Consider the following 23,767-nt stretch of genomic DNA (forward strand, 5'->3'; position numbering starts at 1 on the left):
GAAATGACTTTGACCACCCGCCAAATCAATCAGGATGCGAAAGGCTTCTTAGCCTTCCGAACAACCCATAAAACCATATTAAAAACATTTCAAGAGACAGATTAAAAGGATATTGGAATTAGGGAAGTGTAGTGGTAGAACCCTCACCCACTACTGCACTCGCTGCAACGAATGGACCCAGTGTGTAGCAGTCCTCGTAAAGAGTCTGGACATCTTTTAAGTAAAATGACGCGAACACTGACTTGTTTCTCCAAGAAGTCGCGTCCATAATACTTTGCAGAGATTTATTTTGCTTGAAGGCCACGGAGGTTGCTATATCTCTAACTTCGTGCGTCTTAACCTTAAGCAAACATCGGTCTTTCTCATTCAAGTGAGAATGAGCTTCTCGTATTAAAAAAATCTGATAAAATATGACAAAGAATTCTTTGACATAGGCAATGAAGGTTTCTTAACTGAGCACCATAATGCCTCAGATTTCCCTCGTAATGACTTAGTACGACCTAAATCGAACTTAAGAGCTCTAACAGGACATAATACTCTTTCCAGTTCGTTGCCTACGATCTCTGATAAGTAAGGAATATCAAAAGATTTAGGCCAAGGACGAGAAGGCAGTTCATTTTTGGCCAGGAAACCAAGTTGAAGTGAACAAGTGGCTTTTTTCTGTAGAAAAGCCGATGTTCTTACTGAAGGCATGAAGTTCACTGACCCTTTTAGCCGAAGCCAAGCACACTAGGAAAAGTGTCTTGAGGGTGAGATCCTTCAGGGAGGCTGAATGTAATGGCTCAAACCTGTCTGACATGAGGAACCTTAGGACCACGTCTAAGTTCCATCCAGGAGTTGCCAAACGACGTTCCTTAGAGGTCTCGAAAGACTTAAGGAGATCTTGGAGATCTTTATTGTTGGAAAGATCTAAGCCTCTATGTCGAAAGACCGAAGCCAACATGCTCCTGTAGCCCTTAATCGTGGGAGCTGAAAGGGAGCGAACCTTTCTCAGATGTAAAAGAAAATCTGCGATTTGGGCTACAGAGGTACTGGACGAGGACACAGATGCTGACTTGCACCAGTCTCGAAAGACTTCCCACTTCGACTGGTATACTCTAATGGTAGAAGCTCTCCTAGCTCTTGCAATCGCACTGACTGCCTCCTTCGAAAAACCTCTAGCTCTTGAGAGTCTTTCGATAGTGTGAAGGAAGTCAGACGAAGAGCGGGGAGGCTTTGATGGACATTCTTTACGTGGGGCTGACGTAACAGATCTACCCTTAGAGGAAGACTTCTTGGAAAGTCTACCAGCCATTGAAGTACCTCGGTGAACCACTCTCTCGCGGGCCAGAGGGTAGCAACCAACGTCAACCTTGTCCCTCCGTGAGAGGCGAACTTCTGCAGTACCTTGTTGACTATCTTGAATGGTGGGAATGCATATAAGTCCATAAAAGACCAATCCAGTAGAAACGCGTCTATGTAGATTGCTTCTGTATCTAGGACTGGAGAGCAAAAGATTGGTAACCTTTTGGTCAACGAGGAGGCAAAGAGGTCTATGGTTGGTTGACCCCAAGAAGCCCAAAGACTCTTGCCCACGTCCTTGTGGAGGGTCCATTCCGTGGGTATCACCTGACCCCTCCGACTGAGACAGTCTGCCAAGACGTTCAAGTCCCCCTGGATGAATCTCGTCAACAGGGAGATGCCTCGAATTCTAGACCATAAGAGAAGGTCCCTTGTGATCTCGAGCAGCGTGAAGGAGTGTGTGCCTCCTTGCTTGGAGATGTACGCCAAAGTTGTGGTGTTGTCTGAGTTGACCTCTACCACTTAGTTTCGAAGATGCTTCCTAATATCATCAAGGCCAAGTGGACTGCTAATAGCTCCTTGCCGTTGATGTGCATGCTCTTCTGACTTGAGGTCCACAGACCAGCACATTCCCGACCGTCCAGGGTCGCACCCAACCCAAACTCGACGCGTCTGAGGACAACACGTGGTTTGGGTTCTTGACTGCTAGGGATAGTCCCTCTCTCAGACTGATATTGCTGTCCCACCATTTCAGGCATGCCTTTATTGGTTCGGAGACTGGGAATGATACCGTCTCTAATGTCTTGTCCTAGTTCCAGTGAGAGGCTAGATGGAACCGGAGAGGCAGAAGGGGTAGTCTCCCTAGTGAGACAAACTGCTCCAGGGATGAGAGAGTCCCTACGAGACTGTTAAAACTCCTGACTGAATACAGTAAACGTTTTCTTTTCAGCATTAGTTGGACTTCGAGCAGGGCTTGACTGCGAATCTCCATCCCCAAAAATAGAATAATCTGGGATGGGATCAGTTGGGACTTTTAGGTTGACCACAAGTCCCAACTCCCTGGCCAGACTCAACGTCCAATGTAGATCCTGCAGACAGTGAAGGCTGGACGAGGCTCTGAGAAGCCAGTCGTCCAAGTACAGGGAGGCTCGGATCCCCGATAGCTCGAAACTGGTACCCCACATTCCTGTAAACAAACCTCAGAAACGGCTGGGAATCCGGGTGTATAGGAATGTGGAAGTATGCCTCCTGAAGGTCGAGAGAGACCATCCAGTCGCCTTCCATAAATGCTGTCAAGACAGCCTGGTAGACTTCATCGTGAAGTTTGTCTTGACAATGAACACATTGAGCGCACTTGCCTCTTACGTACTCCTGCAGTGAACATGGCTGCCAAATCATGGAGCCATCCCTGAGGGACTTGTTCCTGCAGAGAACGTGGCTGTCAGATCATTGGAGCCATCCCTGAAAGCCTTGTTTATGCATGACATAATTGTACAGCAAAACTTCAAAGGCTCGAAAACAGCTGTGAAGTTGACCTGTAAAATCTTGGAGCGTCTCATGGCCAGGCGCCAGGGAGAGTCTATGAGGTTTGAGAAGTCTATCTGGGCAGAGGCAGGAACTCCCAAGCCGAGAACTTCTCTCGTGTCATATCAGACTCTCGCTCTATAAGCCAGTTTAAAAGAAGGGAAAGCAAAGGCTGTATCCCCCAAACTCCTCCTGGTGATAAACCAGTCGCCTAGCAAACGTAAAGCTCTCTAGGAGAGCGAGAGAGCACTAGCTTATAAAACAACGGCTTCGAAGTAGCTAGGCCTAGTGTAAGCTCTGACGTTTAGGCGAACGAGGAGCAGCAGTTACAAAAAGATCCGGACAAAGATCCTTAAAAATCAGCATGATTTATTTAAAGTCCATAGAGGGCTAAGCAGCTTTAGGCTCCTCTCCGTCTGACAGAGTCCTCAAGGGAATATCAGTAGGAGGGGGAACAGCAACTTCCTCATCTGAAGGAACCTTGTCCGATAATAGCTGAGGCTCAAGCAAGGGAGAGACCTACCGTGGTGGCAATGCTTTACAAGCAGAGTCCACACGCACTGGTGCATTAGTAGCGGACCAGGACGCAACGTCATGTAACTGCTTGACAGTCTGTGAACTGTCAACAACAACAGGTGCGTGAGGACGCACAGCGTCCACTCGAGACTGCTTTGACCGCCTAGACTGAGCAGTCAAAACAACTCTAGAATGCGGAGGTTGACGCTCAGCGTCAAAACAAGTCAACTCCGATTGTTAGCGAACGTCCTGAACGTCAACAGGAGCATCAGCAAGTGGCCTAACGTCCAAATGTGGCTGAAAATCCACACGAGACCGCATCGAGTGTGGTTCTAAACAAACTGACTGACGTGACTTAGCTACGCCAACGTCAACAGGACGCACAAAGGAACGTTAGGGTGGCTGAAGGCCAGGATCTCGATGAGATAAACGGCTAGGCTCAACGGACTTATCGGCAGAATAGTCTTCCATAAGGGAGGCAAGCTTATTCTGCATGTCTTGCCGTACAACCCATTTAGGATCAACGGAAATGGTTGCGGTAAGAGACGAGGGTAACGTCTGTGACCGCAAAACCTTGCCAACAAAAAGACTCTCGGAGTCTGTGTTACGCTTTTGTTAGGCGGCGAGCAGTCTTCCGATGACTGCATAGGGTCAGAGCTGTCCTAATGGCTACAACCAGGACGCTGGACCTGTCCTGAAAGGACTGACTTTCACTTAAGGGCCTCGAAACCTTGTTTCAGGTTTCTTATGCGAAAAGCCTTCGGGTGACGAGGAGAAAATCTTCTCTCTCGCCTTATGGTAGGGGTGATCTTGGTAAGATACACCCGATACCATAGAGGGAACGTCTGTTCGCTGATCAAGGCCTCTCGAACCCATAAGTCGTACGACATTACTTCTCCCCTGGGCTTGGGAGCTTGCAAGAGATCCCGGACTAGGCGAACGACAGGCACGAACAGACGAACCCTCGGTCGCAACACGCAATTCTACCCTCATCAAAAGGTAGTACATCAAAAGGTAGTAATTGCGAAATCAGTCGTATAATGCAAGCACATTAATACCAGCAAAAAACAGTAAACATATTTTAAGATAAAAAATTCAGTGGTTGGGGAAGAGACTAAACACTAGTTCATTCAAAACTACGTTTACAATCTCTCACCGTACATTGCCTGGGGACGAGAATAAAAAAACTAAAAACGTTTTATCCTTTCTCCCCGTACAGAGACTAGGGACGAGAGTAACTCGAGAACAACGTTACCCGCTTGAACGGAACGTTTTCTCTCCTCTCTCTCCCTCCGTCTCTATCTTTCTCTCTCTCTCTCTCTTGATTTCGCACCTAAGAGAAGAGCCCACTTACGTTTCGTCAAAAAAACATGTTATTTGACCAAAGGAAAAAAAAAACTGAAAGGTTTTTCAATTAAAAAGTTCCTTTAAAATAGAATTTAAAACATTTAAGCCTTGAAAGAAGAATGAACAAAACGTCAGAATCGATTTACTCTTTCTGCAAAGTGAAACCGTGATACTCTCTCTCTCTATCGTAACGATAGAGCGCAAACTGCGTAGCATAAATAAACTAAACGTTAGTTCATCTTTGAAACAGTACGAAGACTATTCAAAGAAAATCTTTCATAAAATATCTATTAAAAAATATTCATTTAAAAAGTTTTAAATCATTAGCTCTTTAAAGCTATTTATGATTGAAAGGGCTCAATGTTGTTTAACTTCGGTTTCCAAGTTAGGACCGCCTACTCTCAGGAAAGGTCGCATATAAACAAATCATTAAAATTTATTTTTATGTTTATTATAATTGGAAAGTTAATCGAAGAGGCCTAATAAAGGCGGTGAGATATAAAATATATAGAGGAAAATCTATAATTAATTTATAACGTGATAAGATAATTGCTAAAAGCCTAAACACACTTCCGTCTAAGGGAAGGGTCGGCCATTTAAAAGTCAAAGAAAGTCCATACTCTCTTTGTCATCAAAAATTAAATCTATCCAAAAACGAGTTCAAGGATTTATTTGAAGAAAAACACCTGTACTGCGAAAGCTCAAACCAAATTAAAGTACTTCACCAAATATGATGGGAAAAACTCCAGGTTCAACAGCGAGTAAAAGTACGTCTTGTCGACACGTCGACAGAGAAGAAATTGAAGGTTTTGTTTACATCCGAGAGTGGTATCTGGCCGACAGTTGGCGCTGGTGGGCACACCCGCAACCTGCATAGCGATCGCTCGCGAGTTTTTTATGTATGTGTCTGTCGAGCAACAGAGTTGCAGCTATTATATATTCACCGGCTAAGTTAAATATTTAAAAAATGGACAACCATTCATTACAATACTGTATATCACTATGTACTTTAATGGAACTTTATACTCTATACTCTACTCACTTTAAGCAAAGTTGCACAGGTGGGGCACGTCAATCCCAAGGCCTCCATGATGAATCACACCAGACTGTAAATAGATAAAATCTTTATATAAATATCTCTATTGAGAGGCAAAGTCAGAGTCAAAATTCTTTATTATTCCAACATTAATAATCCTTATCACATAATATAAACACTGTTCAATCGTTATATAGACATACTGTATACATTCATACACAATCCGTCAGATGGATTTCATGCTAAATGAGCGAATAAAACGACTAATTATATCTATCTACAGTATATATATATATATATATATATATATATATATATATATATATATATATATATATATATATATATATATATATATATATATATATATATATATATATATACATATACACTATGTTAAAGGTAATTATGAATTAGAATTCCTATAAAAGGGCTATGCACAAATTACTATCTAAAATCTTTACAAAAACATAACATAGGTATAGTAATAAAACTCTAGGTAAAACTAGAGGGGCACTCAGTAGAGAGCAGACATCTCCCGCGGCAGCTTATCTCTTGACCTTGACCTTGACCTTAACACGTATTAATTGCCGTGGATTTTCATGCACTGAAGTATGAACCCAGTTTGAAGTCTCTGTGACAATTATGTTCAAACTTATGGCTAATTACGTGAATTAGACATTTTGCTCAACTGTGACCTTGACCTTTGACCTTCCAAAATTTAATCATTTCCAGCTATTTGCATAAAAGTTAAACCTGCAATTTTCATTTGTCTACAATTAAAATTGTGCCCAGGAAGCTATTCACAAACATACACACAAACAGGGGTGAAAACATAACCTCCTTCCAACTTCGTTGGCAGAGGTAATAAACGACGATCAATATCTGTAAAGTATGAAACTGATAATAAACCTAAACATCATGAATCAAAGCATATTCCTTAATTAAAAATTTAATGAGAAGAATTTTAAAAGACAATATTATCCGACTCCATCTTCTATTTGGAGGTAGTTTATTCCACATTTAGGGTCCAATTACATTCAATGTCCTGGTCCCTGTATCTGTGTTAGTTCTTCAGACACAAAGGGTGTTGTTTAAACAGGTGGTGTTGACTTTTTCCTAACGAATATGACAAATTCGGAGATAATTTACATTTTTCCTTAACAAATACAAACCTGCAGCTATTTATGTGGATATACTTCTAGCATAGCTGGAAGGCAGCCATTAGACTTTAAATGCGAGGAGGCAATCTTACCTAACCACTAACAGTGATTAGGTAGGGGGTAGCTGGGAGCTACCCAGTCACCTATATCTACTCACGGTTCAATGAACCACATCACTTTTTGCTTGCAGGTAGGATTTACTGGGGGACAGGTGATGACGGACCAATTTATATAAATAGCTACAGGTTTATATTAGGTAAGGAAAAATACAAATTATCTCTGAATTTATCATTTGTTTCCATACTAACAAACTTTCCGCTATTCATGTGGGTGACTGACTCTTAGAAGGGTGGTAAGTTTGACTACTGGCTTAGTCATTGACCAAGGTTACCCTAGTGCATTATTAGACTGTAATCGAGGGAAACCTTGCACCTCACATATCAATACCAGTGAGTATGATAGCACTCTGAGCAACTAAAAGTAGTTGTGAGAGATAACATAAGAATATCTAGGTAAGAAGATGCTCCTAGTTAAAATAGGAGCCCTACACATAAAAAGACGTTTCCCAAGGCCTACCTCTACCTCGCCGGAGACGTTGGGGAGGTAGGCTAAACAAGTACAGTAATCCCTCGCCATTTCGCGGCTCAAGTTTCATGGCCTCAGTGCATCGCGGATTTTCAAAATATTCATAAAAAATTAGAAAAAAATGGTGCGAAAGTTACACAGGCACTAGCAGAAGGCAGGGAGAGTACAGTAGAACATCAGGTATCAACAGGGAGATGGCACGCAACTCAAAATCCATCTCTCTTTGCTGGCCATCTCGGCTCCAGAATATTACAAGCAGATTGGCCGAGCCGCCAAGACGCTTTACCCAGCATCTCTCCCTGCCGTGCGCCCAGCAAAGGGAGACCGCATTCATTGTTCTCTCTTGCTTCGCTTGTGTTGCTTAGTCTTGCTGCGTTGAACTTTTAGCTGTTTTCTTATGCTTTTTTAGTGTAAAATAGTGCTTGTGACGCCCTAGAAAATGGCTCCTATACGTCCTCTACCCTCTATATCCTCTAGTGAACACAAGAAGAGAAAAATGATGACGGTGAACGAGAAAGTGAAATTATTGGACACGTTAAGGCAAGTAGTAGCTATGTGTCTGTTGCCCGCATTTATGGAGTGAATGAATCGACTGTTCGCTACATAAAAAAAGATGAAATAAAAATACCTAAAACTGCCTCAATAACGTTCTCCAAGGACACTAAGCGCGTTGTGACTCCTCGTAATAAGATGATTGTGCAAATGGAGAATACGTTATCAATGTGGATATCAGACTGTCGGGAAAAGAAGGTTAGTCTCGATACCAACATGATTCAAACCAAAGCCAAAACCCTGTATGATAGCCTCGTTCCTGAAGGAAAATTAAACGAAGACGACGAAGGTGATGATGACGACGAAGAAGATGATCCTGCCCTACGAGAAAAACGTGGTTTTGTTGCCAGCAAGGGCTAGTTCGAGAAATTCAAGAGGAGGTTTGGCATTCGCAGCATTACTTTGTATGGGGAGGCCGCCTCGGCAGACCAAGAGGCAGCTCTTCGTTACGTTGAGGACGAGTTCCTGTAATCGATTAAAGAAGGTGGCTATCTACCGGAGCAGGTGTTCAATATGGATGAGACTGGCCTCTTCTGGAAGAGGATGCCGTCCCCGACGTTCCTTTACAAGGACGAAGTAAAGAAGCTAGGGTTCAAGGCCCACAAAGATTGCGTCACTCTCCTCATGTGCGGGGATGCCGCGGGCTTCATGGTCAAGCCCGGCTTAATTTACTAGTCATTGAATCCTCTGGAAAAACAAAAACAAAGCCTTGCTGCCCGACCACTGGATGAGTAATAGAAAGGCATGGATAACCAAAGCCCTCAAAATTGACTGGTTCGTGAACTGCTTTATCCCGCAGGTAAAACTGTACCTCGCGGAGAATGGGCTGCCCTTTAAGGTCCGCCTCTTGATGGACTGTGCAGGACATGCAACAGATCTCCATTATGACGGGGTCCAAGTGTAGTTCCTGCCGACCAACATCACTTCACTCATACAACCAATGGATCATGAGGTCAATCAGGCCTTCAATACCCTCTAAACGAGGTCCAGAATGGAGGGCCTCATCTCCTCCATCTACGAAGGCGACGAGGACTTCAGCCTCAAGAGATATTAGCGGGAATATAACATTGCAACGTGCCTGGCCAACATTCAGAAAGCTCTTAATGAGATGAAAGAGCAAACACTGAACACTGAATGCAAGTTGGAGAAAATTGTGGGCAGACGTCGTTCATGACTATGAGGGATTTACGCCAGACAAAGTTCACCACTCCGCCTTAGATAAGGCTGTGAGGCTGACACAGTTAGTACCCAACGAAAGTTTCTGACATGACGACAGAAGACGTCAACTCACTGATCAAGTGCCAATCGGAGCCCCTAACCGACGAGGACCTTGTTGAAATGACAAGATCAGCGAGTGAGGAAGAAGAGGCAGCCGACGTCGGCGACGACGACGAAGCTGAAGAACGTGGCCTTACCTTGGACAACCTGCATGAGCTCTGCAACATGGCATGGGCTATGCAACAAAGGACGCAGGAACTCAACGATAATATGGTCAGAGCCATCAAATTTAGTAACCGTATAGACGATGTAATGGCATTGTACAAGAGCATCTTTGCTCAGATGAAAAAATGTCAACAACTTCCCATAACAACATTTCTGGTGCGCCCGCCAAAAACCTTCCGCAGAAGCATCAGATACTCCTCCTGCTGCCTCTCCGGGTTCCCACCGAGCCACTACGCTGCCTCCTGCAGTTTCTCCAGCTCTATCAGAGGCTGTCATTGACGATCCATCGCCTCTATCAACTGACGATGATCTTATTAACCTGTGCAGTAAATCATCTTCATCATCTTCACCTCCATCATACTGCACAGGTGTTTCATCGTCATTTATCAAGATCATCGTCATTGTTAGAGGTGAGTTACGTATCTTGTTATAAGAATAACAGTGTTCGAAAAATGATATTTTAATTATAAAATAAATTTTTGAATATACTTACCCGGTGAATATATAATAGCTGCAACTCTGTTGCTCGACAGACAAATACAGTAAAAACTCGCCAGCGATCGCTATACAGGTTGTGGGTGTGCCCACCAGCGCCAACTGTCGGCCAGATACCACTCTCGATGTAAACAAAGACTCAATTTCTTCTCATCCCACTGCGTCTCTATTGGGGAGGAAGGGAGGGTCGTTTAATTTATATATTCACCGGGTAAGTATATCCAAAAATTTATTTTATAATTAAAATATCATTTTTAAATATTTAACTTAGCCGGTGAATATATAATAGCTGATTCACACCCAAGGAGGTGGGTAGAGAACAGAGTTAAATATGTTTACATCGTATAAGCTAAGAGTTTTTTATTTCATTTTGGCAGTTATCAATATAACAAAACCAAAATAAATAGGTACCTGGTAAGGAAGTCGACTTAGACGATTACTCTGCCTTGTAAGTACGTCTTCCTTACGGAGCCCAGCGATCCTCTTAGGATGCTGACAGACCCCCAGGAGCTGAAGTATCAAGGGCTGCAACCCATACAACAGGACCTCATCAAACCCCTAATCTGGGCGCTCTCAAGAAATGACTTTGACCACCCGCCAAATCAACCAGGATGCGAAAGGCTTCTTAGCCTTCCGGACAACCCATAAAAACATTAAAACATTTCAAGAGACAGATTAAAAGGATATGGAATTAGGGAATTGTAGTGGTTGAGCCCTCACCCACTACTGCACTCGCTGCTACGAATGGTCCCAGTGTGTAGCAGTTCTCGTAAAGATACTGGACATCTTTCAAGTAAAATGACGCGAACACTGACTTGCTTCTCCAATAGGTTGCGTCCATAATACTTTGCAGAGATCTATTTTGCTTAAAGGCCACGGAAGTTGCTACAGCTCTAACCTCGTGCGTCTTAACCTTAAGCAAAGATCGGTCTTCCTCACTCAAGTGTGAATGAGCTTCTCGTATTAACAATCTGATAAAACATGACAAAGCATTCTTTGACATAGGCAAGGATGGTTTCTTAACCGAACACCATAACGCTTCAGATTGGCCTCGTAAAGGTTTAGTACGAGCTAAGTAAAACTTAAGAGCTCTAACAGGGCATAAGACTCTTTCTAGTTCATTGCCTACGATCTCCGATAATCTAGGAATATCGAAAGATTTAGGCCAAGGACGAGAAGGCAGCTCATTTTTGGCTAGGAAACCAAGTTGCAGAGAACAAGTAGCTTTTTCTGACGAAAACCCGATGTTCTTGCTGAAGGCATGAAGCTCACTGACTCTTTTAGCCGAGGCTAAGCATAACAGGAAAAGAGTCTTAAGAGTGAGATCTTTCAGGGAGGCTGACTGTAAAGGCTCAAACCTGTCTGACATGAGGAATCTTAGGACCACGTCTAAATTCCACCCAGGAGTAGCCAAACGACGCTCCTTAGAGGTCTCGAAAGACTTAAGGAGGTCTTGCAGATCTTTATTGTTGGAAAGATCTAAGCCTCTATGCCGGAAGACCGAGGCCAACATGCTTCTGTAGCCCTTGATAGTAGGAGCTGAAAGGGATCGTACTTTTCTCAGGTATAAGAGAAAATCAGCTATTTGGGCTACAGAGGTACTGGTCGAGGATACGGAAACTGACTTGCACCAGTCTCGGAAGACTTCCCACTTCGATTGGTAGACTCTAATAGTAGACGCTCTCCTTGCTCTAGCAATCGCACTGGCTGCCTCCTTCGAAAAGCCTCTAGCTCTCGAGAGTCTTTCGATAGTCTGAAGGCAGTCAGACGAAGAGCGTGGAGGCTTTGGTGTACCTTCTTTACGTGTGGTTGACGTAGAAGGTCTACTCTTAGAGGAAGACTTCTGGGAACGTCTACTAGCCATCGAAGTACCTCGGTGAACCATTCTCTCGCGGGCCAGAGGGGAGCAACTAACGTCAACCTTGTCCCTTCGTGAGAGGCGAATTTCTGCAGTACCTTGTTGACAATCTTGAATGGTGGGAATGCGTAAAGATCTAGATGTGACCAATCTAGGAGGAAGGCATCTATATGTATTGCTGCTGGGTCCGGGACTGGAGAGCAATAGATTGGAAGCCTCTTGGTCAGCGAGGTTGCAAAGAGATCTATGGTGGGTTGACCCCAAGTCGCCAAAAGTCTCTTGCACACATCCTTGTGGAGGTCCATTCGATTGGAATTACTTGACCTTTCCGACTGAGACAATCTGCTAGGACGTTCAAGTCGCCCTGGATGAACCTCGTTACTAGGGAGATGCCTCGATCTTTTGACCAGATGAGCAGGTCCCTTGCGATCTCGTACAAAGTCAGTGAGTGGGTAACTCCCTGTTTGGAAATGTACGCCAAGGCCGTGGTGTTGTCCGAGTTTACCTCCACCACCTTGCCTCGAAGGAGATTCTCGAAGCTTATCAAGGCCAGATGAACCGCCAAAAGCTCCTTGCTGTTGATATGCATGCTCCTCTGGCTCGAGTTCCACCGACCTAAGCATTCCCGACCGTCCAGCGTCGCGCCCCAGCCCAAGTCCGATGCGTCCGAGAAGAGAACGTGGTTGGGTATCTGAACTGCCAGGGGAAGACCCTCTCGTAGGCTGATATTGTCCTTCCACCAAGTCAGACAAGACTTTATCTTTTCGGAAATCGGGATCGAGACCGCCTCTAGCGTCTTGTCCTTTTTCCAGTGAAAAGCCAGATGGAATTGAAGAGGACGGAGGTGTAGCCTTCCTAGCGAGACAAATTGCTCCAGGGATGACAGCGTCCCTACCAGACTCATCCACAGCCTGACTGAGCAGCGTTCTTTCTTCAGCATCTTCTGGATGGAGAGCAGGGCTTGATCTATTCTGGGGGCCGACGGAAAAGCCCGAAAAACTTGACTGTGAATCTCCATCCCTAAATACAGAATAGTTTGGGATGGGACCAGCTGTGACTTTTCCAAATTGACTAGGAGTCCCAATTCCTTGGCCAGGTCTAGAGTCCAATTGAGATCCTTCAGACAGCGATGACTGGAAGAGGCTCTGAGAAGCCAGTCGTCCAAGAACAGGGAGGCTCTGATCTCCGATAGCTCGAAACTGGTACCCCACATTCCTGTAAACAAACCTCAGAAATGGTTGGGAATCCGGGTGTATAGGAATGTGGAAGTATGCCTCCTGAAGGTCGAGAGAGACCATCCAGTCGCCTTCCATAAATGCTGTCAAGACAGCCTGGTAGACTTCATCGTGAAGTTTGTCTTGACAATGAACACATTGAGCGTACTTACCTCTTACGTACTCCTGCAGTGAACATGGCTGCCAAATCATGGAGCCATCCCTGAGGGACTTGTCCCTGCAGAGAACGTGGCTGTCAGATCATTGGAGCCATCCCTGAAAGCCTTGTTTATGCATGACATAATTGTACAGCAAAACTTCAAAGGCTCGAAAACAGCTGTGAAGTTGACCTGTAAAATCTTGGAGCGTCTCATGGCCAGGCGCCAGGGAGAGTCTACGAGATTTGAGAAGTCTATCTGGGCAGAGGCAGGAACTCCCAAGCCGAGAACTTCTCTCGTGTCATATCAGACTCTCGCTCTATAAGCCAGTTTAAAAGAAGGGAAAGCAAAGGCTGTATCCCCCAAACTCCTCCTGGTGATAAACCAGTCGCCTAGCAAACGTAAAGCTCTCTAGGAGAGCGAGAGAGCACTAGCTTATAAAACAACGGCTTCGAAGTAGCTAGGCCTAGTGTAAACTCTGACGTTTAGGCGAACGAGGAGCAGCAGTTACAAAAAGATCCGGACAAAGATCCTTAAAAATCAGCATGATTTATTTAAAGTCCATAAAGGGCTAAGCAGCTTTAGGCTCCTCTCCGTCTGACAGAGTCCTCAAGGGAATATCAGTAGGAGGGGGAACAGCAACTTCCTCATCTAAAGGAACCTTGTCCGATAATAGCTGAGTCTCAAGCAAGGGAGAGACCTACCGTGGTGGCAATGCTTTACAAGCAGAGTCCACACACACTGGTGCATTAGTAGCGGACCAGGACGCAACGTCATGTAACTGCTTGACAGTCTGTGAACTGTCAACAACAACAGGTGCGTGAGGACGCACAGCGTCCACTCGAGACTGCTTTGACCGCCTAGACTGAGCAGTCAAAACAACTCTAGAATGCGGAGGTTGACGCACAGCGTCAAAACAAGTCAACTCCGATTGTTAGCGAACGTCCTGAACGTCAACAGGAGCATCAGCAAGTGGCCTAACGTCCAAATGTGGCTGAAAATCCACACGAGACCGCATCGAGTGTGGTTCTAAACAACCTGACTGACGTGACTTAGCTACGCCAACGTCAACAGGACGCACAAAGGAACGTTAGGTTGGCTGAAAGCCAGGATCTCGATGAGATAAACGGCTAGGCTCAACGGACTAATCGGCAGAATAGTCTTCCATAAGGGAGGCAAGCTTATTCTGCATGTCTTGCCGTACAACCCATTTAGGATCAACGGAAATGGTTGCGGTAAGAGACGAGGGTAACATCTGTGACCGCAAAACCTTGCCAACAAAAAGTCTCTCGGAGTCTGTGTTACGCTTTTGTTAGGCGGCGAGCAGTTTTCCGATGACTGCATAGGGTCAGAGCTGTCCTAATGGCTACAACCAGGACGCTGGACCTGTCCTGAAAGGACTGACTTTCGCTTAAGGGCCTCGAAACCTTGTTTCAGGTTTCTTATGCGAAAAGCCTTCGGATGACGAGGAGAAAATTGTCTCTCTCGCCTTATGGTAGGGGAGATCTTGGTAAGATACACCCGATACCATAGAGGGAACGTCTGTTCGCTGATCAAGGCCTCTCGAACCCATAAGTCGTACGACATTACTTCTCCCCTGGGCTTGGGAGCTTGCAAGAGGTCCCGGACTAGGTGAACGACAGGCACGAACAGACGAACCCTCGGTCGCAACACTGTAACACTTTGCGCAATATCACTTTATCACTACGATTCTCTGTTTTGCACTTATTTCACTGAAATCGAAACTTTTACTGATTTCTACCTAAAGCACGCAATTCTACCCTCATCAAAAGGTAGTAAATGCGAAATCAGTCGTATAATGCAAGCACATTAATACCAGCAAAAAACAGTAAACATCTTTTAAGATAAAAAATTCAGTGGCTGGGGAAGAGACTAAACACTAGTTCATTCAAAACTACGTTTACAATCTCTCACCGTACATTGCCTGGGGACGAGAATAAAACTAAAAACGTTTTATCCTTTCTCCCCGTACAGAGACTAGGGACGAGAGTAACTCGAGAACAACGTTACCCGCTTGAACGGAACGTTTTCTCTCCTCTCTCTCCCTCCGTCTCTATCTCTCTCTCTCTTGATTTCACACCTAAGAGAAGAGCCCAATTACGTTTCGTCAAAAAAACATGTTATTTGACCAAAGGAAAAAAAAAACTGAAAGGTTTTTCAATTAAAAAGTTCCTTTAAAATAGAATTTAAAACATTTAAGCTTTGAAAGAAGAATGAACAAAACGTCAGAATCGATTTACTCTTTCTGCAAAGTGAAACCGTGATACTCTCTCTCTCTATCGTAACGATAGAGCGCAAACTGCGTAGCATAAATAAACTAAACGTTAGTTCATCTTTGAAAACAGTACAAAGACTATTCAAAGAAAATCTTTCATAAAATATTTATTAAAAATATTCATTTAAAAAGTTTTAAATCATTAGCTCTTTAAAAGCTATTTACGATTGAAAGGGCTCAACGTTGTTTAACTTCGGTTTCCAAGTTAGGACCGCCTACTCTCAGGAAAGGTCGCATATAAACAAATCATTAAAATTTATTTTTATGTTTATTATAAATGGAAAGTTAATCGAAGAGGCCTAATAAAGGCGGTGAGATATAAAATATATAGAGGAAAATCTATAATTAATTTATAACGTGATAAGATAATTGCTAAAAGCCTAAACACACTTCCGTCTAAGGGAAGGGTCGGCCATTTAAAAGTCAAAGAAAGTCCATACTCTCTTTGTCATCAAAAATTAAATCTATCCAAAAACGAGTTCAAGATTTAAGATGAAGATAAAACACCTGCACTGCGAAAGCTCAAACCAAAATGAAGTACTTCACCAAATATGTTGAGAAAACTCCAGGTTCTACAGCGAGTAAAAGTATGTCTTGTCGACACGTCGACAGAGAAGAAATTGGGTCTTTGTTTACATCGAGAGTGGTATCTGGCTGACAGTTGGCGCTGGTGGGCACACCCGCAACCTGTATAGCGATCGCTCGCGAGTTTTTACTGTATTTGTCTGTCGAGCAACAGAGTTGCAGCTATTATATATTCACCGGCTAAGTTAAATATTTAAAAACATATCTACAGTATATACATATACACTATTTATATCTCCATATGTATGTACATGTACACTTACACTCTATTTATATTATCTATGTATAAATGTAAATGTACATACAGTATAGGTAATGTATTAAATACTATATTTATATTACAGTAGTTTATTTTAGGTACAGTATATAATTTATATTATCAATATTTATTTACATGATTCTTTAATGTTCTAATGATAACATAGCCTATGCATTTATATGGTTAATATACACTTATTATTATTATATATACAAGTACATGTACACAAAAAAATGTACATATTCAAAAAATAGGAAGGGAACCTACTTCGCAGTTTTTCACCTATCGCGGTTGGTTCTGGTCCCCATTAACCGCGATATGTGAGGGATTACTGTATATGCAAAACATACTTGGTTACACAAGGGAAGTGGTTATTATCTGCAGAGGTTGAAACCAGCTTTGTAAAGGTAGCCATGGTGCTGTTCCTCAAAGGAGGGGATGATGATGAAAGTAAAAGAGCCAGGCATACTTTCATTCATCCCAGTCTTACCCCGGATAGCCAATGCCTTCAACCTTCTGTTACTTGTACAAGGAGCCCGAAGTATTATTAAACCACTTATTGTGTCACCACCACAAGAGTGATAGAGGAAACGTATCAGGTCTTCTGCGGGTCACGTCTTGTGATTAGGGTGAGGTGAAGATTATACATGTATCCACCCTACCAATGACATGGTTTGTGTCAAAAAGGAGCTGCTCAAAAGCGTTATGGACCACAGGAGTGATAGAGAAAATGTATCAGGTCTTCTGTGGGTCACATTTTGTAGGTAGGGCAAGGTAAAGAGCAGACACATTTTCACCCTACCAATGGCACGGTTTGTGTCACAAAGGAGCTGCTTGAAAGCGTTATGGACGTAATCTGCCCTAAAACGTATAGAGCTCTGGATTATCTCTATGAGGAGGAGGAGAGGGATTCTGTGACTGGTATAGGACCTGCGTCCCCATCACTAACGAGATCTTTACAACCTCCTTTGACCTTCCCAGGGTTAGCGAGAAGTGCTGAACCTAAGGAGCGAACTCCTTCATTGTTTTCCTGAGGCATGGCCTCAAGATAATCACTGGCGTGAAAAAAAAAAACAATGTCGAGTATCTGATCCAGTGTGCTATATCCTTGGGGGCTGGGTAATCACCCTCCTTGAGGTATGTCTTCAAGTAATTACCTGTGTTCAGGTTACAGTCTTGATTACAAAGCGGCAGGTTCCCAGTTGGAGAGCTTGACCTGAGGTTCAAGCTGCCCGGAACAAAATAGGAAACCCCATTATTGTAGTTATTAAGGGGATCCTGTATCTCTAAATATGATTGTTTGGGGTAGAAATAAAGGTCAAAATAATTGAAAACACACTACAGTATTTGAGCTAGAAAAAGGAGCCTTTGTATATCAGCAGCCAGTTCCTCATGCATTGATTAAAAATGGACCTAAACTTTCCCCCTTAACTTAACCTACAAGCCGTGCCCTTACCTACATACCTAACGGGGGGGGGGGGGGGGGGGGGGGGGCCTAACGCCCCATTGCGACCCACCTCACACTACCGTGTTATAACTTAGCCATAATAATATATACAGGTGGCTGTTATCCTACATACACCCCCATGAAAATAAGTCAGAGAATTCATATTTTACAAGATTTACCTGAAACCGGATATATTTCACTAGTATTGGCTACCTCTAGGGCTGTCATAGGATTTGACAACAAAACTCTCTCAAAATAAATATTATATCGGTAAAGTTATACTGTATTAGATTCTGATTTCCAACAGAAAATATGTTTCCCTGTAGTAAATAACATGATTTGACTGAATTTGACCTTCATTTCAACCGCAAACAAACAGAACAACCAATTCGACTAACTTTAAGTTGCCGAACTGGTTGCGGTTATTACGGATGAAATGAAGGTGAAAACCGGTTAAATCCCGTTATTTTTTACAGGAAAACATATATTTTCTGTTAAAATTATTAAATATAATCACTATTGTTATATATGTTGTGTTAAAATATTTAAATATAATGACTTGTTCAACGGTGTCACTTCACTCACGTATGTACTGAGAACGATGACATTAGAAACGTAACCAATGATACAGTGTTACCAATGTTGGGTGGGATTGCTAACGTTGCCAATGTTACGGTAATATTACCATACATATACCGTTTACACAATATGTAAAAAGTAAAAAAGGGTACAGAACCTAACAAACCCACCTAACCTAACCTAGGAGTTCCCAGGTCACAAACCTCACGTATGTACTACGAACGGTAAAATTAGTAACATTACCAATGATACACAGTGTTAACAAAGTTACAAAGGCATTGCTAAAGATAGCAATACTACGGTAATATTATCATGTGTATTTTAAAGAATTATTTCAAATACACTTTACACAATACAGTATATATAAAATAGTACAAAAAGGGTACAGAACCTAACAAACCAACCTAACCTAGAAGTTAACAGGTCATAAACCCAATATAATGACTTTTGTTGAATGACTTAACTTTATGACCCGGACGGCGAAACTTGCGGATCTTCCATGGGGGTAGGCGTCTTTTACCCAAAAATGTACCTTTATAAGCAGTAACAGTATAACCACACCGACGTTTCTTTTTGGTTTTCTATATCTTGGATTGGGTATTACAGTTAAATACGTGAATGTCTTTCCTGTAAGATAGGAAGGAACTGCACATGGGGCACTGTAAATGTTGAGGTATTGTATTACATTGTGTGCTTTAAGGAAATTATCAACATTGGATATCGAATCATAAAAATCACCATGGAATTTAGAAAATGCTTTTAGGTATGGAATACTGCAGCCGTTACCAGTTTCTATAACTTCCTCCATCGCAAAATACGAAAAAATAAATCTCACTTGAAATGACGGACACCTTACTAGGACAAAGGTTTCCAGGGAAAAGGATTTGGTGGAAGGGGTATGAATAGACCACTTAAAGAGATAAAGGAAGGGGGTAGGGAACTATTAACTGACAACCCCCTTGTGCAAACTTTGAATACGTATGGGTTCGTGATTGGTTAACGGGAAAACAACGGAGTCTAGAGGGTAAACACGAATGAACTGGAATGGGAAACTTGTCCAGAGCAAGTATTTATGTGAAATCGGGGAGTGATAAGGTAATAACAAAAGAAATAAAAGCAATATAAGTTCAAATGGAATGTATGATAAATAATATTTAATGGGAATATAAAATGAGGTGATTCTATAAAGTATCGGATAATAAAACAAGTAATTCTCAGGTCAAACGTTATAAGTATATGAGGGTATTACATACTAATCAAGTAATAGACTTGAACAGAGCTGGTAGAGATACGAATAGTTACATTTCACGATTAGAGAAGAAGAAATCTTATTGGTGGAGGAAAAGTCTCTGCGCAGGGAGGCGGGGTTTTGGCGCAAAAGGTCGAAACTTGCTATGTAAGAATGCACGAACGGGAGCGTCTACAACCGGCGAGTAGAATGAGAAAAATTAAATGAAAAACACTGCTAATGTTAGCATGTTACACTAATATTTGATCTATATCAGATGTTGGCAGCACTGGTTACTGTATATTTTCATGAGACAGTCTTTGCAACGGCACCTCCATAGTTTATCCAGTTATACTGTTTTGTCTTTTCCTCCGATTATTATACATCCAAGAAGGTAATGTACATGTATAGAGAAGAAAAGGCTTGTTTTACGATTATATATCGTTTCCCCACCCAAAACCCCGAGTTCCCACTGGGGGTCACCTATTATCGTAGGATATAGATATATATATATATATATTTCTGAACAGTCTTGGCAATGGCGCCTCCATAGTTTATCCAGTTATACTGTTTTGTCTTTTCCACCGATTATTATACAGTGAACCCTCGTTTATCGCGGTAGATAGGTTCCAGACAAGGCCGCGATAGGTGAAAATCCGCGAAGTAGTGACACCATATTTACCTATTTATTCAACATGTAGATTCAGACTTTTAAAACCTTCCCTTGTACGTAGTACTGTTAACAAACTACCCTTTAATGTACAGAACACTTAATGCATGTACTACAGTACCCTAAACTAAAACAGGCCCAAATATTAAAGGCGATTTTATATCATGCGTTTCCTAAACACGCTAAAAAGCATGATAAAAAATGGCAACCAATGTTTTGTTTACGTTTATCTCTGATCATAATGAAGAAACAAACTGGAGGTAGAGCTTTGCTTATTACCCAGACATATTTCCCATACTTTTCCCTTAGAACTACATCACATCTTCCTACTTTAGATATATATATATATATATATATATATATATATATATATATATATATATATATATATATATATATATATGTATACACATATACATACCTACATATATACATACATACATATATACATAAATACATGCATACATATATATATATATATATATATATATATATATATATATATATATATATATATATATATATATATATATAATATATTACTGTATATATATGGGTTATGGAAAAAATCCGCGAAGTGGTGAATCCGCGATGGTCGAACCGCGAAGTAGCGAGGGTTCACTGTACATCCAAGAAGGTAATGTATAGAGAAGAAAAGGATTGTTTTACGATTATACATCGTTTCCCCAGTATATTTTTCCCGCCCAAAACCCCGAGTTCCCACTGGGGGTCCCCCATTATCCTAGGATATAGATATATATATATATTTCTGAAACTATTCATGTGCGATGGGAACGAGTGTCATTTTCGAAGAGCGTAATTTTTCTAAAAGAAAAAGTACTGTAGCTTTTTTCCTAGGCTACATTGCCCTGTACTACAGTAAAATAATACCGTTTTATCAACAAAACTCTTAATATGTACCATAGACGATATGTTGTATGACGAAGTAACAATGCTCCAACAGTACCCAAAGTGCTACTGTCCTCAGCGGGTTGTGTCCCCAGTGGGCATGTACCCACTGAGGCTAAACATGTTATATAGGGAATATGCAGGGTGACCAACACCCCTTTTTTACCTTTTTATATATTGTGTAAAGTGTGTATGGAACAATTCATTAAAATATGCATAATATTACCGTAGCATTGTTACCATTAGCAATGCCTTTGTAACATTGTTAACACTGTGCATCATTGGTAACGTTGCTTATTTTAACATTCCCAGTACATACGTGAGTTTTGTGAACTGGGAACTCCTAGGTTAGGTTAGGTGGGTTTGTTAGGTTTTGTACTTTTTATATATTATGTAAAACCTTATATATTATGTAAAACTTATATTGAAAAATTATGTAAAATACGTATGGAAATATCTAGCATTACTATCGCTAGTAATGTCACCGTACCGTTGGTAACGCTGTGTATCATTCGTATCGAGGCTAACTTTACCATTCCCAGTAAATACCTGAGGTTTGTGACCTGTCAACTACTAGGTTAGGTTAGGTGGGTTTGTTGGGTTCTGTACCCTTTTAATACTATTTATATATTGTGTAATCGGTAATAGTACCTTAACAATCCAAGTCATCGTTGGTAACATTGGTAACGTTGCTAATGTTATCGTTCGGCATATATTCGTGAGTGAAGTTGTTATCAGGTTATTACCAATTATCATGTCTGACAAATGGCTACATTGCCTGAAAGAGACATGGCAGGGGAGACCCCATTCACTAACTCAACATGGCCTGGTGGGGGCATTTTCCCCATATAACATGTTTAGCCTCAGCGGGTAGGACCCACTGAGGACATGATGCCCGCAGAGGACAGTAGCACTTCGGACCCTTATCCAATGCTCAGCACTGGTTAAGACTAGGCTACCTTAGGGTTCATAACCAAACTACTGTACCAAACTTGGATTACAGCCTCACCTTATTTACCTTTCAGCAGCCACAGACGGTTACACACAGAGTATTTATAAACTCATTGCGCACTGGTATTCATTAACTCATTCCGCAATTAATTACACTTTCCCACAACTCTTAAAAATTGTTTAGTCTAGTTAAACAACACACATTTCACTTGGCGCAGGCGCATGCTGACTCTACAATACGAAAATTAACATTTCGAAAAGTAAGTATGTTTACATCAAGGTTGAGTTTTTTGACCAATCAAAACAAAGTTTATAAAAAAAATGCTTTATCATTTGTAGCCAGACGAAAGCTTTCGACCAATCAAAACAGAGGGAATGGGAGTATGGGAATCATGAAACGTTCTCATTTAATGTGTCGATGGAAAAGAAGGGGATGAATTAAAACTTAAAGAGAATAATAGGATAGTTTTTATTCAGTGAAATATATATACATATTTAAAAGAAGAACGAGATTTTAGAACTGATGTGGAGAAAATAATAAAATAATATAAAAGAAAAATAAACTAACATCTGAAATACATCACAAGACAAAAAGAAGTGCCGTTACAGATGCTATACCTAACCCTGAACCGGAAATTGAAAAATGCTATCAATGATATTCAATAATATCAATTAAACAATATAAACTTGTTTACAATTGCAGTAATCGTAAGACAAATATCATAAAGCAACTTAACAGCACAATCAAATAATGTAAACAAACAACATTAATCACAACAAAACACCCCTAACCATGGGGAAAAATTGGTGCAGTAAATTATCTATATAATTAAAAAGATATATAATTCCTTTTTCGCGTTTTCACGTAAATCGGTGTTGTGATTTTCACCAGTTTATTAAATCTGCCCGATGTACTGGGCGGATCGCAAGGCCTTAAGGGCAAGATTCCCAAAACCCTCCAGGATTTAATTAAAATACGGCGATAAAATTTACAATTTTATTACAAAAATAAACTCTGATAAAGACAAACATTCTTAAGCATTCACAGGACTTACTGAAAAAACAAGACTGACCCTAGGTAATATAGCATGTGCTCTTCAAGCACAAAGTCCACACCGGACTCATTAACAAACTGAAAATAGTGCCAATTCGAATTCAATACACAACGAATCACACACCAAATATCCCTATTCTTATTTAACTCAGGATTCAGATCCCCAATCACAAGGATCACTACACTAAACCGCGATATAAAAACTAAACGTCTTGCACACAAACTTCTACTACAACCAACCTGGTACAAGTAGAGAGGAGAGATAACAATTAGAGGGGACTTACTTCGGTTGGGGACGTTGGATCAAAGAGGACGAGCTATCCTTGCAACCTCCGACGTCACCTTTTTGGCGCAATTTGCCCTGAACCTAAATTTCTACATTGGATTTTTTTAACATGTTACAACAGAATGACTTTATTTTTCTTAATCTTAAATTACCAGCAATTGATTTTATTAGTCTCAGCGCCTTCCTACCAGGTGGTTTCCTTTTCTGGCTCTAAACGTTCACGTCTGGAACTACATTCATTCGCCCGCGAGTTTCTCCTCTCCCTCCAATTTGACGTAGTCGTAGGCGGAGTCAAATGGCGGGAATTTCGATTGATCGGGTCGAAATTCCC

At 41.7% G+C, this 23,767-nt stretch overlaps 1 protein-coding gene across 3 annotated transcripts in view; it reads right to left on the bottom strand.

The window, feature by feature from the left end:
* The window catches only part of LOC137629520 (repetitive organellar protein-like), a 167,923-nt gene extending 145,602 nt beyond the window's left edge, over nt 1–22,321 (bottom strand). For 2 of the 3 annotated variants that reach the window (XM_068360902.1, XM_068360904.1), the window contains exons 1-2: nt 22,155–22,321; nt 5,711–5,774 (exon numbers count right to left, since the gene is read on the bottom strand). In XM_068360902.1, the coding sequence (XP_068217003.1) occupies nt 5,711–5,758 (48 nt within the window). In that variant the 5' untranslated portion in view covers nt 5,759–5,774; nt 22,155–22,321. The remainder of the gene's footprint in view (nt 1–5,710; nt 5,775–22,154) is intronic. The other variant, XM_068360903.1, reaches the window with a different exon arrangement.
* Between the last annotated feature and the right edge of the window lie 1,446 nt (nt 22,322–23,767).

This window comes from Palaemon carinicauda, chromosome 37 (assembly GCF_036898095.1).
Source record: "Palaemon carinicauda isolate YSFRI2023 chromosome 37, ASM3689809v2, whole genome shotgun sequence".
Lineage (NCBI taxonomy): Eukaryota > Metazoa > Arthropoda > Malacostraca > Decapoda > Palaemonidae > Palaemon > Palaemon carinicauda.